Raw genomic sequence first — 16,635 nt, 5'->3', positions numbered from 1 at the left:
TCACCATCAGCATCTTTCACACTGAGAAAAACCAAGCTACAGTCATTATCTGGTTTTAATATCAGATGGCAAGAGCCTGGGGAAAAATCAACATGCTTCATAAAAGTGCTCAAGATAAACAGCTATTTCTTTGACCTTTCTCTCAGGAAACCATGCTTTATCAAAGTGCTTCACAGAGTTTAGTTGTTTCTCCAACCTCTCAGAGAACTGTATTTTCTCAACAACCCTTACAGTTCCAGAAAAAGATTTCTGAAAAATCCTTCTACCTACTACCTGTGGAGGTAGCAACAGACAAATGTTACATCAGTGTAACAAAAAAAGAAAAGCCAAACAGAAATACAAACGTTGTTGACCATCTAAGCATTTGGGATTCATGTGGTTGCCCTGCTCTCATCTGCCCATTCTCCCCCGTATCAGCTGCAACTTCACTTCTAAATTTTTCTTGGCTTCATCAGAACGTGAAGTCAGTAGAATGTTTTTTTGTTTCTTTCAGTTGGGCCAGAATAGGCAAATTCATCAGATCCTCAGGCAGCGAGGACCTGCTCACAGCCGACTGCACTGCCCACCTTCCACACGCGCCGGCGCTGGGTGTCTTTTGGAAAGGAAACCCTCTGTGCGTGACCACAGCACAGGCGCGTGGGACGGCTGTCAAAGCCTCTCCCCAGGCCCAGGTTGGTCAACTGAGCTGTGACGGGATCGGCAGCAACTACCAGCTACATAAGGGGATGGGGCAGGTAACAGATGCCTGGTTTTATTCTGGCTGGCAAGCCAGTTAGCTCACGTTAGAACAAAGACAACGCTAGCTCCTTGATTTTTCGCTGGCGAGGTGAGGATTTGGCAGGTCACACCGTGAAGTTCAGTATTCACGTACAAGGGTGGGTTTGCTTTGAGGAACTCTCCCTTCCCGTGGAGCAGCTCCATCTCTCCCCTTTCCATCAGCACCAGATGATACAATTCCACTTTTGTACCAGCTGGGTATATTTGTCTTGAAGGGAAACCCTGTTCCTTCTCATTAGCTTAGCGGCACAGTCTGTTACCTCATTTCTTCTCTCCCCCCACCCTCTCTCCCCAAACTCCCACTGGCTAAGTCCATCCTTGATCTGGAGCTGAGACGCAAGCCACGTTCCTTCTCTCCCAACCTCATACACTGCTGTCCTCAAGCAGGGGCTCCTTGCCGTCTGATCCGCCGGCCTGCGGGCTGTGGGGGTGGGTCTGGGCTCCGTTACTGTGCTTCTTGTGGCTGCCTGATCTCAGTGCAAGATTGTGTTCTGGAATGAACAAGGCGACCAGGAGCGACAGCAGGACAGAACAAGCCCCAAACAGGAACGGAGGCCCCGGGATAATGCTGCTCTGTAAGGAGAAACAGAGGAACGCTTAACGCTCGAGTGCAAGGACAGAAGCAGCCCAGCAAAGGGAACAAGAAAGCTGAAGAGGTTACCTCATCGGTAGGGTTGGCCATGTTGGGTCTGGAGGCCTTACCCAAAGTCTCCACCTCAGCCATTTCATTCAACTCCACGTGGAAAAGATAGAAGACAAAGCCATAGAGCGCCGGCCCCAGGCCGTTACACAGACCCCGAATTCCAGTGATCATCCCCTGCACCACACCTGGGGACAGAGCAAGGAAAGGCAGGTATGCCTCCAGCTTTCTGAAGAAAGTGGTTTTATTCAAGGATGCTTACGTATTTCAAGACAGGATGAAACATTCAGGTCTGGGTTGACACACACCCTGCAGACGAAATGGTTAGCTGGTGACTAGCTTCACTCAGTATCAGGTTTTACAAAAATCAGTAATGCTGGGCTTGCTGCGTTGGGGAATAAAATGAGCACGGGCACATCAAGCAACAACTTCCAACGGAACTGGAATTTAAGGCAGCCAAGTCTGAGGACTCGGGGACAAACCATGAAGCTGGCAAACGATGAAGCATCAGTCTCCTCTCCACCTCAGGCAGGCAACACTAAACACCTACGTGCATAATTTTAAGAACTCCCTCCCAAAGCATCAGCTGTGGTCAAATACTGCTAAGAAGAAAGCGACACTCCACAGGTGGCACAAGATGTTCCTGCTGGTCCCACCAATGCTCAGAATTCAAACATGCGCTGGCTCAAGCGCCTGCTGGGACAAACTCACTCGTCAGACAGATCCCTAAGCGACTCACCCTGTTGGTCGGGGTCCGCGTTCCTAGACACCATGGCACTGATGGCTGGGAAGGTGATGCTAGACATTGCAGCCACAGCTCCTGCTGCCCACATCATCCTTGGGGAACAAGGCAGCAGTTAGGAGGCAGGCTGCGGAGGGCCAGCCACGGACAAGTATCGCAGCATGGCAGCATCTATCTCAGCCAGGCAGAGGTGCCACGGAGAGAGAAGCCTGCCAATGCCACGAGACAAACATGGGCAAACTCTTACCAAGGCTGCGATCCAAACCCGTACCAGGCAAGCTGCAGGATCTGGAAGCCTAGTCCCAACAGGATGGTGTTTTTATTTCCTATCGAACGCATGAGAATTCCCAACACTACTGTCTGGAATGAAAAATAGGTGCTTTCAAAGTGCAAAGAAACATGACAACACTGGAAGACAAGAGGATGAGAGAACTCATGCTGCTGTGAGAGCGGCTGTCATGCACACGCACTCCTCCACTCTAACTTTGTGTTAGAGACCAGCCCACCCCTGTTCACGGCAGGGCACAACCCATGGACTTTTACAGAGTAACATAGGGCCACCCCGCAGTTTACCACAGTTTGTTGTTGTTCCACAAACAGCTACATTCAAAGAATAAGAGCGAGGGACCGCAGGTAGCCGTGCATGGGTCCGATGGCATCTGTGTGGCCACAGCGACTCTGACAACTCACCAGCCCCAGTTCTCAGAAATTTTGGACGTTCTTATAACCAGACTGCTAGAGCCAAGGCAGAAATTGCTTCTCACCTGAGCCAGTATAGAGAGAATTCCAACTACACCAATAAAGGCTGCCACAGTCTCCGAGGAAAAACCAATGACCTGTGAAAACACCACGGAGGGACTTTTCAGGCAAGAGCTTTCTACCGTAGGAGAAAAGCCACTCCATCAGTGTCACTGACTGTTACCGACGTTGCTTATCAGGTATTTAAACTTTAATCAACCGTACCTTCCACAACCTCCCTGCTGCCACAGGAATAAAATGGAAGATTTTCCTCTGGCTGGCAAAACAGCTTTAAATGACTGGGCTCAACTTAACCACCTGAAGGTGGCAGGGGTGGGATAGACAGGCAGACCACAAGCAAGAAGCCAAGCAAGGGTCCTGGCAATGCCTACAGAGTGGTCACCAGGCTCCCACGTTTTTTAGGAAAGCTCGAACAAGTCACTGTTTCTTACAGCTTCACTGTACTAAGCTATTGGCCAAGAGTAGCTTCCTCAGGACATGCGGCTAAGATGGTATTTGTAGATGTAGGCTGGAATTTCCTGCATTCAGAGCCTTACCTCATTCGCAAGAGACTGACCTGTCGCAGGTACAGGAAAAAGCTGGAGTACTGTCCGGCTTCAGGAAGGTAGGAGAGAAAGACTGTGATACAGATGAGCAGCACTGTAGAATCCTGACCCACCTTCCGCAAGGACTGTGGAAGGAGGAAGAGGGAGGAGAATGTAGGGGCGGGGGGAAAGGAGTTAACAGTAAATATTCTCCAGGTACAGAGACAGCAAACCCAAGTGCTTAAGTCACCATCTTATATCTAAGAAGTAAATGCTTGAATGAAACCAGACCAGCACTTTCAGAGGAAGATGCAAACGCTGCCACAAGACACCAGACCAGGGTACAGATGCACCAACTTACACCCTAGAATGAGGAATTTTTACCTTTCAGTTTCTCAGGTTTATAGTCAAGAACTGTTTTTTCCTCAGACAGCCAAAATAATCTTCCTAGCAAGCAAAGGTTAAAAAAAAAAAAAAAAAAAAAAAAAAAAAAAGAGGCAAAACTTTGCAAAGCTCATAATCATTAGCAAAGGTCCTGGGAAGCCAGGAACACAAGAGACTTCTCCTGACACAGTCTTATTGCCAAGTAATGGAAATTATATTCAAACAACTGGCAGATTTCCACTGAGAGATGCTCTTGCTTCAGGACATCTTGAACTGCTTTTAGATGGTTCGCAGCTACATGATGGTGGTTAGAAGCTTCTAGACAGCTTTAGGTACGTGCAGTCCACCATCAGCTGAATGCTGTACCTTCTATGGGGTTAATCTAAGCCTTGCCTCCTTCACCTTTTGTGGAATGCATCTGCCTTTTGAGAGAAATTAGCAGAACTCAAGCAAATACAAGCGCTTCCCAGCACGCAGAAGAAGAACAGCAAGATTACTTACAGCAAACGGGTCTGCTTGTTCCCAAGAGATTGGAGCTCCCCAAGAGACCGGGCGCATCTCTTCTGGCAGAGACTCCGGCACAGCCAGCAGGATGAAACCAATATCCAGCAAAGCAACACCTGAAGCTAGCACAACCACCAGCGTATCGCCATAGGCTTGGGAAAGGTACGCCCCAATTGCTGGGCTTGTGACCAGACTAGCAGCAAACGTGGCTGACACCTGAAAGCATAAAACATGAATACAGCCTGTCTTCTCCTCCAGAGAAACCCAAGGGTACTAGTTTTGCCACTTTTGATGGAGATAATCCAGGTGAACAGGGACTTCTTCAGCCAGAAAGATGACATGTTCTCTTGGTGCGATCTAGGCTAAGTTCTAGCAAAGGGAAATTAAAGCTATCCGAACAATTCACACGCGATACTGTCAGTAGCCCTGCAGAAAGGGCACGTTCACAGGCTACTCGTGTACATGCCAGTATCACAGCCTGGCCCCTTTCCCAGCGCAAAGAAGCTCACAGACTAGGCCGGTTTAAAGACTAAGCAACAATACAGCCAGTATTCAGATAGAAATTAGCCCTCTCCCTCTGTGCTAAACCACAAACAGAAGAACAAAGGGAGAAGAAAAAAAGAAAAAAGGGAGACTGTATTATTGGGGAAACACATATCATCTTTTCACTAAACCACATCTTTTGCTAAACCACAAACAGAAGAACAAAGCGAGAAGAAAAAAAGAAAAAAGGGAGGCTGTATTATTGGTGAAACACATACCATCTTTTCACTGATACTGTCCCCAGACTGTTCAATAAATTTTCATCCTAATTTCATACCTCTCCTACCTGCAAAGCCCCGAGTATTTCTTTCAAGAGACAAGACAGACATTCAGCTCCTTACCAAGCCATACGCCGTGCTGCGTTCATGCTCCTGTGTGATATCGGCAACGTAGGCAAAAATCACAGAAAAGGTGACAGCAAAGACTCCAGACATGGAAATGACAGCAAAATACCACCTGAAACAGGCATTGCCAAAGGCAGAGTCAGAGGGCAACCACACGATAGTCCACAGCTCCTGGATTAGAACCTCTCCCTTATTCTTCCTTCAGTCCACCCTACTTCATTGCACCAGAAAGCGCTCAGGAACACCAAGCTTCACTCTGGTGGCTCACACAGTTTTATCACTCATTTTCCCCGCACAGGAAAGAAACACCAATGTGCCCCTAGTAGTGGTAACACACCCATCAGGAGAACAGGCTCTCGGAGAGGAAAGACAGGCTCTTTCTTCCTGACACTGATGCTCTGGTAGAACCAGGTAGGTAAATCAGTCTCTAGGCTGAGCATCCTTCTCCACCAGACGGGTTCTTCCACCTCATCCTCAAAGGCAACACCTGCAAATCCCCCCATCGCTCAGCCCTGCACTCGTTCCTCTCCTCAGAACCCCTTGGTTATCACAAGGATAAACTCACCATGGACTGATCTTCATAAGGGGAATTGGCGCACAGGTGAAGAAGACAGTGAGGAGGAGGAAGGATTTCCTGCCCCAGACATCGGAGAGAGCACCAATCAGTGGGGCACTTAGAAAAGAAAGCAGACCCTACAAAAGACAGGGTGGCAGAGAGAGATCCCTCAGTCAAATGCCAATTGTCGACAGCAAGAGCTTTTGACAACATCATCACAAGATAAAAATGTGAGGAGACAATCCATTCCTGTTTTCTACAAGCAGGCAACGTTACCAGAACAGAACAGTTCATTAAACTGCTCACATCCTTTTAGGGACAGGGAGAAGGAAAAAAAGAAAAAACCCTCCACCAGCTAGGTGCTGCTAAATGCTCCAATTACTCGCCATTCTCTGCAACTGCTCAGCCTGCAGCTGTAGTCTCCCCAGACCCTGTGCAGCAGGGAGCTGCCCTGCCAGTGCCTAAAAAGATGTTGGCACAGCTCCATCACATTAACATCTGCTGCAGTTCTAGGGAAAGCTTTCTCTTTTAGATGGAGGCAAAACAGACACAACGAAATACCATTAAGCACAAACCTTGTTCAATGCCTTTCAATGTCTTTCGAACCTGAGACAGGCAGGGAAAAGCCCTTCAGTGTGTACAGGAGTGCCCAGCTCACGTTGAAGCAAACCTCTCTGGGACCCCTTCTGAGATCCTCTTGCCAGAGCCAGGGCCTAATGATCCCTTTTGCCACACTCCCCAGTCAGAACACATGGCTTGTTTGCTACAGTTGCCTCCAATTCTGCTCTGGGAATGCTGGTCTAGTCCAAATTCACTGCACCACAGTGTACTCCTCACCTTCTGTCTGCTTCATTTCAACTTCTATTACTGACAAGTTCAGATGTCATTGATTTTTCGTTTTGTTATGTTCCTGAATATGGATACAGGGCTGATCTCATGCTGATTAGAATATTTTCAGCTGAAACACACAGCTGTTACAACCCCAAACTCACGACAACAAGCAGCATGTTGTTAACACTGCTCAGTAAAATCAACACACGCCACCCAATGTCTGTGCTCTGTCAATTCTTCATTTTGCGTCAGGTTTGCCAGTAGCACCCCAAATTGAAATAAAAACATTTATCTGTGAAATACTGGTTAACCTCAACAAATGTTACAGACTATAATGGCTTAACACTTTTTGCACTGATTGCAGATTCAAATGAAAGCCTGGAAGGAATATTCCTTACCTTGACTCCATGAATCAGGCCGTTCATCAGAAATGTATGCTGAGGAAAAGTCTGGTGTAACACCTGTGGAAAAAAAGAAACAGAACAAAACCCCAGAGCTAGCAACTCCTGCAGAACTTCCATAAGCACCTGCCAGCTCGATGCCTGGAAGAGCGGAAAACAGGGAAAATGGGAAATACACTACCAACGCCACCTCGTACCTACGTGAGGAGCTCTACCTCCCCTCTCCAACACAGGCAGCCACTTTCTTTAATGCTTCCCAGGTCTACAAATTATTCCAGCATGTTTGGGCAAGGCTAAGATCATCTGAAACATGCCTTCCTCCACTCCTGCACCATCTGATTTCCCTCTGGTTTTACTTCATGCAACCACATAACTTTTCTGTTGCTCTCTCCCCCCTTTTGTACTGTCTACACATTGGATTTGCATTTTATACTGCTACGCTAATACTATTTCTAAATGCCTTTGCATAAACAAAGACTCCTGCATAGTTACCTAGAGATCAGGTCAAAAATATGCATGGCACTTTAGACACCAATGTGAGCTGGCATACCACCACCAGAAAATGAATTTCAAAAGCTGAGAACTCTTCCTGAAGTTGCCAAATCAGAAGCTTACGGCTCCTTAATTAAAGGCGAATACCCAAGATGAGATTTTAAGTTTCTTTGATAAAGCTATCCCTCTGTACCCAGCTTTACGGTGAAGTTGTCTCTGCTGCCCATGTAACTACGTTACATCTAACTCAGCCAAGTGCTGAACGAGTTACTGGTGGGCTCTCCTAGAACAAGCCTAGAACAAGTAGTTGCCAGGAAAATTGTCTCTGTGCTTTGACACACCAGACAACAATGGTAGTAGTTCAACAAAACCCTCTTTTATCCCTAAATAAGTCAGCGTAAGGTAAAAGGTGCAGTCTTCAGATAAAAAGTCAAAGCTTTGCTCAACTTGCTTTCATCGAGCTCCCAAGTGCACTTCTTTTATAAATATGTAGAAAAAAGCCAACAATAAATGACAGCAAACTACAAGTAAATTCTAGTAAATTCAGGTCAGGTCTTTCACCTCTCCCTTGAAATTCTCCAAAAGCTTTCAAAAATCTAAATCATGTTTTCTCCAAGTTAAGCTACAATAATTAAGAAAATAACTGCCCAACTCCATAAAAAATTACTATAGCTCCAGGTTCTGCAGGTACAAACCACTGCATCTTGGTTTCTGCTTCTTCTGCTCCCAAGGCCTCTGTTAAGATCTTTACGCTCGCCAACCCCAGGTGAATTCCAGTCTGCAAGAGCCAGCGTTATTTCCAGGGACACCTACTCACCGTCAGCATCGGCGTGGTCAGCAGCCCCCAGGCAAAGAATTCCAGGAAAATAACCACCACGGCGTGGTACACGCTGGGCTCTCCAATCCCCTGTCGCTGCAAAACAGAGCTCCGTAAGTAAAAAAAAACAAAACCACAGGATCCTGATCTGTGAGAGATCTGAGACGTGGTTGGAGGCTGAAATGTCAACTCTGACCTAAGCCATTCCCAAGGTGATTCCACGCTGTCTAGCACAGGTGAGCTCATGCTGCAGCATCTCTCCATCTGGGGTCTACCAACACACGCCTCTCCTACAAAGCTGATTGTTTTCAAATTTTTTATCAACGAACTAGTATCTTTGACACCATTATTCTTTCTCTAAACATGACCAAATTTATCATCCTTTCAATCTTCGCCATAAGGACTTGGAAATGAAACACCTAAATTCTCTACATATTTTGACAGCAGTATGTGCACATGCTGGGAGTTTGGGAAGGCAATTTTACTCCTCAGCACCAACTCCATCCACCCAGCATGGGGGGAAAGGCACAGTTAAAAAACAACCCACACCTCGAGGCCTTGCTTATCTTTCTTTCCATAAACATTTCTCATGGCGCTTTCAGGGCAGCGTTTGTTCTGTCACTTTTCCAAGTGCCAAATCTCAGTGGCTAGTCCAGGAGGTTTTCTCCTGCCACGCAGGACACACCTGCAAAGTCACGAGCTGACAAGGAAAACAAATTGCAAGGGACGGGAGGAAAGCACACAGGTTTCAGCTGAATTTCATCAGGGAACCGCACAGGCCAAACATTTCGTAGCACACTGCGCTGTTCCACAGGAACCCATTTCTTATATTAGCAAACCACATGATCTCAACTCACCAAGAAGCGTAGTTCAACCCTGATACATTATTAATAAAACCACCTGGAATGTCTGCAATCCCTGCAAGCTTCCAGCCGCTTGAAGATTATTCAGAAGTTAAAAAAACTTCCATCAGCTGCACAAATCTCACATTCAAAGGGATATTGGATTTGGTATGGGAAACCTCAAAATCACGGGCATTTCTTCTAGGCTAAGGGAATGGACTTCTGCATTAATTTCCTCCCAGCTGACTAACATTTCAACTCTGTGCCTGAGATACAAATTATTTAATGGACTAGACCAAAGACGTATCTGTACCAGTATCCTGCCTCCAGCATTCCCTCCCGACAGATTCTCAGGGACAGGAATTCCAAGAAACCTGGCACATGAAGAGCAATCTTCTCCCCAGTCACACCCTGCCAGGTTTTGACAAAGTAATACTGCATTTCAGATAACACAGCAGTTAAGTTACTTGAGACACAAGAGAAGGCAGCAAGAGACATTACTCTGCTGAAACCTCGTTTATGTTCACAGATTCGATTAAAAACTGTCTCCCGCCGACAGGCTAAGCCTGCTTCACAATAAAATCGACAGCATCCACGCAAGAGGTACCCTACCTGAGGGGGACACGGCCATTAAAAGAAATCAGTTTTATTGCACACAAATGAGAGAACATTTTGCATCCGAGGGAGAAGCCGCAAGGTGGCACGAAGCCAGTAATGTAAGAGTATTGGTATCATGACCCACCTTGCTCCACAGAGCAGCCCCCTCCTCTTCCATCATCCCTCCTTACCCTCTCAAGCAGTTAAACATTTCTACCACAAGACCGCAACAAAATTAACAGATTCCTCTTTACAGATCGGCTCCAGATCTAACCCCTTCACTCCTTCCACTTATCAACCATCTTATTGCGTGAGGGTCCTTAAACAATTTAGGATAGTTATCTCCTCCGGAGCGAGCGGCCACGCCACCGAACCACCGCTCTAGAGGATGCACGGCTGCTGCTGGAAAATACAAAGATGCAACAGGAAAAAAAAAAGGGAAAAAGATGTAAAAAGATGTTAAAGGCTGGCGGAGAGGCCAGGGCCTCGGGACCAGAGCTACCCGCTCCCCAGGGAGCAAGGCCAGAGGGAAAGGGCTTGTGACCATCTTGAGCTCAGGCGCCCGCTCCAAAGCTGCCCATGCGGGGCCGGTGCTGTGCGGGGCCTCCCGCAGCACCGGGCTGCCCGCAGGCCCGAAGGCAAGTGGCCATCTGCACGGCCACCGTCTGCCTCCCCACGGCCACCGTGTGCCTCTACCGGCGCCTCACGGCCCCTGCGCCCGGGTAAACGGAGAGCGATCCCGACGGAGGACGGCGGCCCCGGGGCCGGCCAGGGCCGCCCCCCGAGCCGGCCAGCCCCGCGGCGGGCACCCGAGCTGCCGGCACACCCGGGGCTGCCCCGGTGGCCGGGCCCCTGCCCGCCGCGCGGCGCCCCCGGTGGGGGTACGGGGGGGGTGGCAGCCGCCAGGCCGGCACTAGGCCTCGCCCGGCCGCGCCCCCGCTCCCGGCAGCCGCAGGCTGCCCCGCACGCTGCCGCCCAGGCCCGGCCCCGGCTCCTGCCCCCGGGGGGCCTCGGCCCGGAGCCCCCGCCCGCACCCCGCCGCCGGGCCCTCACACTGCGCCTCACTCCGGTGGGCCCGGCGCCCCTCCAGGCCTCCCCGGCCCCCCCAGGCCCCGGGGGCCCCCCCGGTCCCCCGCGCTCACGCCGGCCCCGTCCCGGATGACGATCTTCTTGGCCAGCAGGACGCTGCGGTTGAGCCGCTTCTTCTTCTTCTTCTCGCCGGTCATGGCGCCGCCGGGCCGCTGCCGTTCGCCGGCCTCCACGGCTGCCCCATCCTCCCTGCGGCGGGCCGCGCCGCGCCGAGCCCGAGCCCGAGCCCGGGCCCGGACCCAGACCCGCACCGGGCGGGGGAGCGCCGGGCCCGGGGCTGCCGGCCGCGGGGGCGGCGCCGCGGGGCGAGGGCGGCGGCCCGGCTGGCGGCGGCGGAGGGCGGCCCGCCCCAGGCCCCGCCCCCAGGTCCCGCCCCGAGCCCCGCCCCGCGACCCGCTCCGCCCCCGGCGCCCCGACGAAGGCGCTGACGGGCACTTCCGGCTCCTCGCCGCCTCGCCTCGCCCCCTCGCGCCCCATTGGCTGCTCCTCCTCGTCCCCGTGGGCCGAGCCGGCCGTCTATTGGCTAGGAGAGGCGGGGCGGAAGAGGCCGCGCCGTGTCGCGAACGTCACGGCCGCTGCCGGGCGCGGTGCAAGGCACGATGGGACGTGGCAGGCGGGGCAGCTCGCCGTCAGGGCCGCCGCGGCGCGGGGCATGCCGGGATGCCATGGTCTTCCCCCGTGGCCGTGGCAGCGGCACTGGCACCGGCTCCGGTAGCGGCCCGGTCGCTGGGGGGACATGGCGGAGAGCGGGGGCTGCCCCATCCCCGCGTTGCCGACACCTGGCCGGCCCGGGGCAGCGCCGGCCGAGGGCTGGCACAGGGGGAAGCGGCGCGGCGCTGCCCCATCGGGGGTACATAGGGCGCGGCCTAGGAGGGTGTCTGGCTTAGGGCCCCCGGCCCCGCACCGGGCTGGCTGTGGGCCGGCAGAGCTGGCGGGGTCCCGGGTCGCGGGTCCGCAGCCCTCCAGGCCACCGGCCACCCCGTGCCCCTCTGGTTTCAGCGCCGCCATCACGGAGCACTCAGCCCTGGGGACCGAGCTTTCGCTGAGGGCTGCACTCGGCCGGGCACCCCCGCGGCAGCTTTGCCATCCCGCGGAGCCCCCGCCTCGGCCGCTCGGCGATGGCAGTGGAGGGCGAGCCAGAGGGGCTGCGGGAGCAGCCCGCTCCACCAAAGCACCCCTGCTTCGGTCTCCCCGGGATGGGGGAGGCCACACACCAGAGGGCCTCCTCATCACTGCCCTGGAGCTCCGGCCCATCGTGGCGCGGGGGTTATTTGGTGCCCGGGCCAGGGTCCTGCTCCCTGCCGTTTACAACTAAATCAGCACTAACAAGGTCCAGGTTTTTCCTGCCTGGCCTCTGCGGCCTGCGGTGAATCACAGCTGCCAGGGCCTGGCTAAGACATGTCACCACCGCCCGCCCCCAACTTCCTGCCCGAAGTTTGCCTCTTGCTACAACCTGACTGAGCCCTCCTGTTTGGCTTTCAACAGCTTAACATTTCATTTGGTTTCCGTAATTAATCTGAAACCAAACCCAGTGTGCGTCAAGCCCCTGCTTCCCCCATGCTCTCCCGCCCAACTGCCTGTGTCTCATGCCAGAGCTGCCGTCTTCCCCCCTTCCCGTGACCCTTGTTTTTGCCAGGCTGGCGATGGCCGCAGACGCTCCGGCAGATGGATGGCGAAGGTCAGGTCTGCTGTGCCGCTGGCTCTCCCAGCCACAGCACTAGCATGCCAGAGGCACCTCCAGCCTGGAGAGGAGCTGGGCTGGGGGCAAGAAGGTTGGACAGGGACCAGCGGCCATCCCAGGCTCTTGGCACGGGAGACTGCTGCAGGGCTGTCCCCGCACTGCTGCAATCCTGCTCAGTGCTGGGCCAGTGGCTCTGCCCTCTCTGGGCTGGCGTCTCGGCCGGCTTCAGGCAGGGGAGCTGCAGACAAGCACCTACCTGGGATGATCCCAGCCCTTTCCCCAGCCCTGATGCCAAGGGGAGATGGGGAGGGGGCAGCTGGGCCTGGGGCTGGAGGGGCTCAGCGCTGCGGTGCAGATGCTGGTGCTGCAGTGGGAGAGCAGCAGCTGCCTCGGCGCTGCCGGCAAGTCGCTCGTGTGCTTGGTTGTGTGTGCACGTGTTCTCCTCTCCTAATTAATCCTTCACGGATTGGAGAGCACTTGATTCCCCTAGTGCAGTGCCAGAGGTGTAAGGTGATTAATTAGGCACAGTTTAGAAAAGTTATGTAAATCGGGTGCTGCTGGGGAGTGGCAGGGCAGGGGCCAGCCCTGCTCATGCCCTGTCCCTCTCAAGTTGGCCTTCACCAGCAGCATCGCTCAGTCTATGGGTTTGTGGGGGCACCAAGCAGTGTGCACAGCCCACGGTGACTGGTGGGGTGACCAGGAGGGCCTGGAGGGATCTCACAGTGGGGCAGGATGCTGCCCTGCAGAGCAGTGTGACAATGAGATGCTGTGAGGGTCCCCCCTGCCCGTGGAACGCCCGAGGCTGCAATCCAGCCTTTGTTCATGGAGGCTTTCCTTTAAGTAATGATTAAAAGCAGCCGGGGGAAAGCCCTTGACATGAAGCTAACTCTCCAGAGCCTGAGACAGGCTGCAAATGAGATGAAAATAATCCCCCAGCCACCAGGGACTTGTGCAGGAGAGGAAAGTGGCTCCATCTCCCCAGGGCTGCTGGCAAACACGCTGCTGCGGTGGGTGTAGTGCCGGTGGAGGCTGCTGCTCTGTGCCTGGCTTCCCTCCCGTCCCCATGCTGCGAGGTGCCAGGTCCCATCCTGATGCTGCAGGGTGCTGGGTCTCATCCATATGCTGCGGGGTGCCCGGTCCCATCCCCACGCCATAGAGGGCCAGGTCCCATCCCCATGCCATGGGGTGCCCAGTCCTGTTCCCATGCGGCAGGATGCCCATGGTCCCTGGAGCCCTCTGCCCATGGCACTGGGTAAAATGCCCATGACCTCCATGGGGATCCGGTGCCCAGACCCCCAGACCCCGGGAATGTGCACCCAGAGCTGCCCATGCCAGGCAGGGACTTGCTGGAGCCGCCTTGAGAGCATGGAGAGGAGCCTGGCTCATTCCAGTGCTCTGCAGCAGTGTAAAAACAAAAGCAAAGAGGGTGGAGAGAGGAGAGAGCAGAGAAGTGGTTCCCAATATGGCAACAGCAAATGTAATTCTATTACCTTGATTTATTGATTGCACTTAGAGCAATTACTGGCTTTCACCCCATCACCTGCCAGGGAGCAGGAGACAGCGAGGAGAAGGCAAGACAAAGGCGGCCACACGTTGCCCAGGGCACGGCTGACCTCTGGGGAGGCTCCGGTTTTGTTTGTGCCGATTCGCGTGGGGGGAGAGCTCCTGGCCGGCAGCATGGCCTCCACAGGCAGGAGCACGGAGCACGGGGCCGTTTCCACCCGGTCAAGGAGGCTCCTCGGGAAGCTGGAGCCAGGCGCGTTTGTTCTGCATGGAGCCCGTGATGCCGGCACCGCAGGGACGGAGCCCCGGCATTACGGCCACTTTGGCGCTGGAGGGGTGCAGGGCTGGGGTGGGCTGGGGAAAGGCGAGGGTCCCCAGGGTACCGGCACGGCAGAGCAGCTGTAGGGCCCACCATGGGGCAGGGGTGGGTTTTGGTGGTGGGCCCCCTCACCCCTCTGCGCCAAGCCAGGCTGCAGGGTTGGGGGGGGGGGGGGGGGTGTTGGGGATCAGCATCTGTGGAAAGCCCTGGAAATGCCAGAGCAGAGAGTGAGCTTGAAAGGCAGAGGCAGCTCCAGGCTTGGTCCCCAGGTGGGCCAGGGCCATGCAAGGCAGCTGGTGTGAGCCATGCTGGAGCATCACCCCACCACCTCACCAGGATGGGGCTTGTACCCTCCGCCTGCGCTCGATCCGGGCACACCAGCAGGAAACCCCGGTGGGAGTCCCCAGCTCTGCCCACGTCAGCCCAGTGCCCACCTGGCACCAGGGGGACGCAACAGCCCAGCCCTGCTGAGCCCTGGGGTGAGCAGGATGCTGTAGGTCAGTGCCAGGCTCACCAGGAGCTCTGATTCCTTTGAGCTGCTGGAAAAAAAGCAGCAGCCCCAGGGCTGGAGGAAGGGTGAGTTGCTTGATTGAGGTCAGAAAGTCCCTTTAAGGTTGGTTTTTTTTTTCCCCCTGCTTGCTGCAGATACTGGCAGAGAAGCAAGAAAATGATTGTGCTTTTTACTGCCTGAGCTCTCCAGACAGATATAAACAACCAGGAGCCAGCCCTGGCTTTGGAGGCAGATGAAATCAGAGCAAACGAGACCGCTGGGCTGGGAGGCACAGGACCAGGGCAGCCCTGTTGCGCAGCGAAGCCTGGCAGAGCCTCCCACCCCCCCACCTCCCTGCCAGTCCCCTGCTCTCTGCAAGCGCTTCCCAGTGACGAAGACGTGGGAAGAGCAGAAAATGTCCCCGCTGCGGGCGAGGGCAGCAGCCAGGGGCTGCTGGCCCTTTCCAGAAGCCACTCCAGCTAATTGCAAAGCATGAGCGGGGAGCAGCCTGTGCATCAGCCGCATGGCTCCCGGGGGAAGGCCATCGCCCTCCCCTGCTCCGCTGCCCCCCCCAAGCCCCTGAACCCTGCAACACCTGTGGTGAAGGAGGGAGCCCACAGGGTGGGTGCAACCCTGGGGGGCTCTGGCTCAGCTGGGGGCCACAGCGAGTGGCTTTGGGTCAGGGCGCAGGGCAGGCGCAAGTGGCTCCATCCCCACGGGCCGTGCTTGTGGGGGCACATGGATGGGGGGGGGGGGGGCCGCAGGGCCGTGCCCAGGGGGCTGTTGGCCAGCACAGGCACCCTGAGCTGTGCAAGGGAGGGTCCAGCCAGCCTCGTCCCCTGCTGTCCCCAAATCCTTTTTGAGGCTTCCACTGCCACCTCCCTGCAGCTCCTATTGGTGACTTGGGGGGAGCAGCACAGCCTGGGGGGGCACACAGGGTGGCTGGGGGTTGCTGGGTGTGTGTCGGATGGTCTGAGGATGCTGGGGCAGCCAGGGGGGGCAGGTAGCTGGTGGGTGTGGGGAGATGCTGGGGCAGCTGGAGGGGCCCAGGCAGCCAGGGGTTGCTAAGGGGCCAGAGCAACCGGGGGATGCTGAGGCAGCTGAGGGATGCTGGGGGGATGAGGTGAGAGGGGATGCTGGGATGGCCGGGGGGGGCCTGGGCAGCTGGGGGATGCTGGGGCGGTTGGGGGATGCTGAGTGGATGTGCTGCCATCCAGGAGATGCTGGGGGGATGCTGGAGTGATGCTGAGGCAGCCGGGCGGCTCAGGCAGCAAGGGGATACTGAGGTGGCTGGAGAATGCTGGGGGGGATGCTGGGGCAGCTGGGGAATGCTGGGGTGGCAGGGGGAGCCTGGGGAGCTGGGGGACGTGCTGGCAGCTGGAGGATGCTGGGGGGATGCTGGAGCAGCTGGGGGATGCTGGGGGCATGCTGGAGCAGCTGGGGGATGCTGGGGAGATGCTGGAGCAGCCAGGGGGTGCTGGGGGGACGCTGGAGCAGCTGGGGGATGCTGGGGAGATGCTGGAGCAGCCAGGGGGTGCTGGGGGGACGCTGGAGCAGCCAGGGGCACTCCAGCAGGTGGAGGATGCTGGGTGGCTGGGGGATGCTGGGGCAGCCGGGGGGATGCTGAGGGGGCGCTGGGGCAGCCAGGGATGCTGGGGTGATACTGGGGCAGCCAGGGGATGCTGGAGCGGCCGGGGGATGCTGGGGGGATGCTGGAGCAGCTAGGGGGGTCCAGCAGGTGGGGGATGCTGGGGTGGCTGGGGGATGCTGGGGCAGTGGGGGGATGCTGAGGGGACGCTG

General features: G+C 55.1%; 1 protein-coding gene across 2 annotated transcripts; it reads right to left on the bottom strand.

Moving 5' to 3' along the window:
* Positions 1 to 37: 37 nt before the first annotated feature.
* LOC101924691 (hippocampus abundant transcript 1 protein-like) lies at positions 38 to 11,199 on the bottom strand. 2 transcript variants are annotated; one of them, XM_055806685.1, is made up of 12 exons: positions 10,896 to 11,199; positions 8,315 to 8,410; positions 7,003 to 7,065; positions 5,783 to 5,910; positions 5,215 to 5,329; positions 4,328 to 4,546; positions 3,475 to 3,588; positions 2,924 to 2,995; positions 2,407 to 2,519; positions 2,157 to 2,254; positions 1,439 to 1,605; positions 38 to 1,350 (listed from the first exon to the last, which is right to left on the bottom strand). In XM_055806685.1, the coding sequence occupies exons 1-12, from the start codon at positions 10,977 to 10,979 to the stop codon at positions 1,141 to 1,143; spliced, it is 1,479 nt and encodes a 492-aa protein (XP_055662660.1). In that variant the 5' UTR covers positions 10,980 to 11,199; the 3' UTR covers positions 38 to 1,140. The 2 variants fall into 2 exon arrangements, with proteins under 2 accessions (XP_055662660.1, XP_013157412.2); XM_013301958.3 differs by lacking the exon at positions 10,896 to 11,199 and adding an exon at positions 8,864 to 10,732.
* Positions 11,200 to 16,635: the final 5,436 nt, after the last annotated feature.

This window comes from Falco peregrinus, chromosome 5 (assembly GCF_023634155.1).
Source record: "Falco peregrinus isolate bFalPer1 chromosome 5, bFalPer1.pri, whole genome shotgun sequence".
Lineage (NCBI taxonomy): Eukaryota > Metazoa > Chordata > Aves > Falconiformes > Falconidae > Falco > Falco peregrinus.
This window is presented reverse-complemented; position numbering and strand designations above follow the sequence as displayed.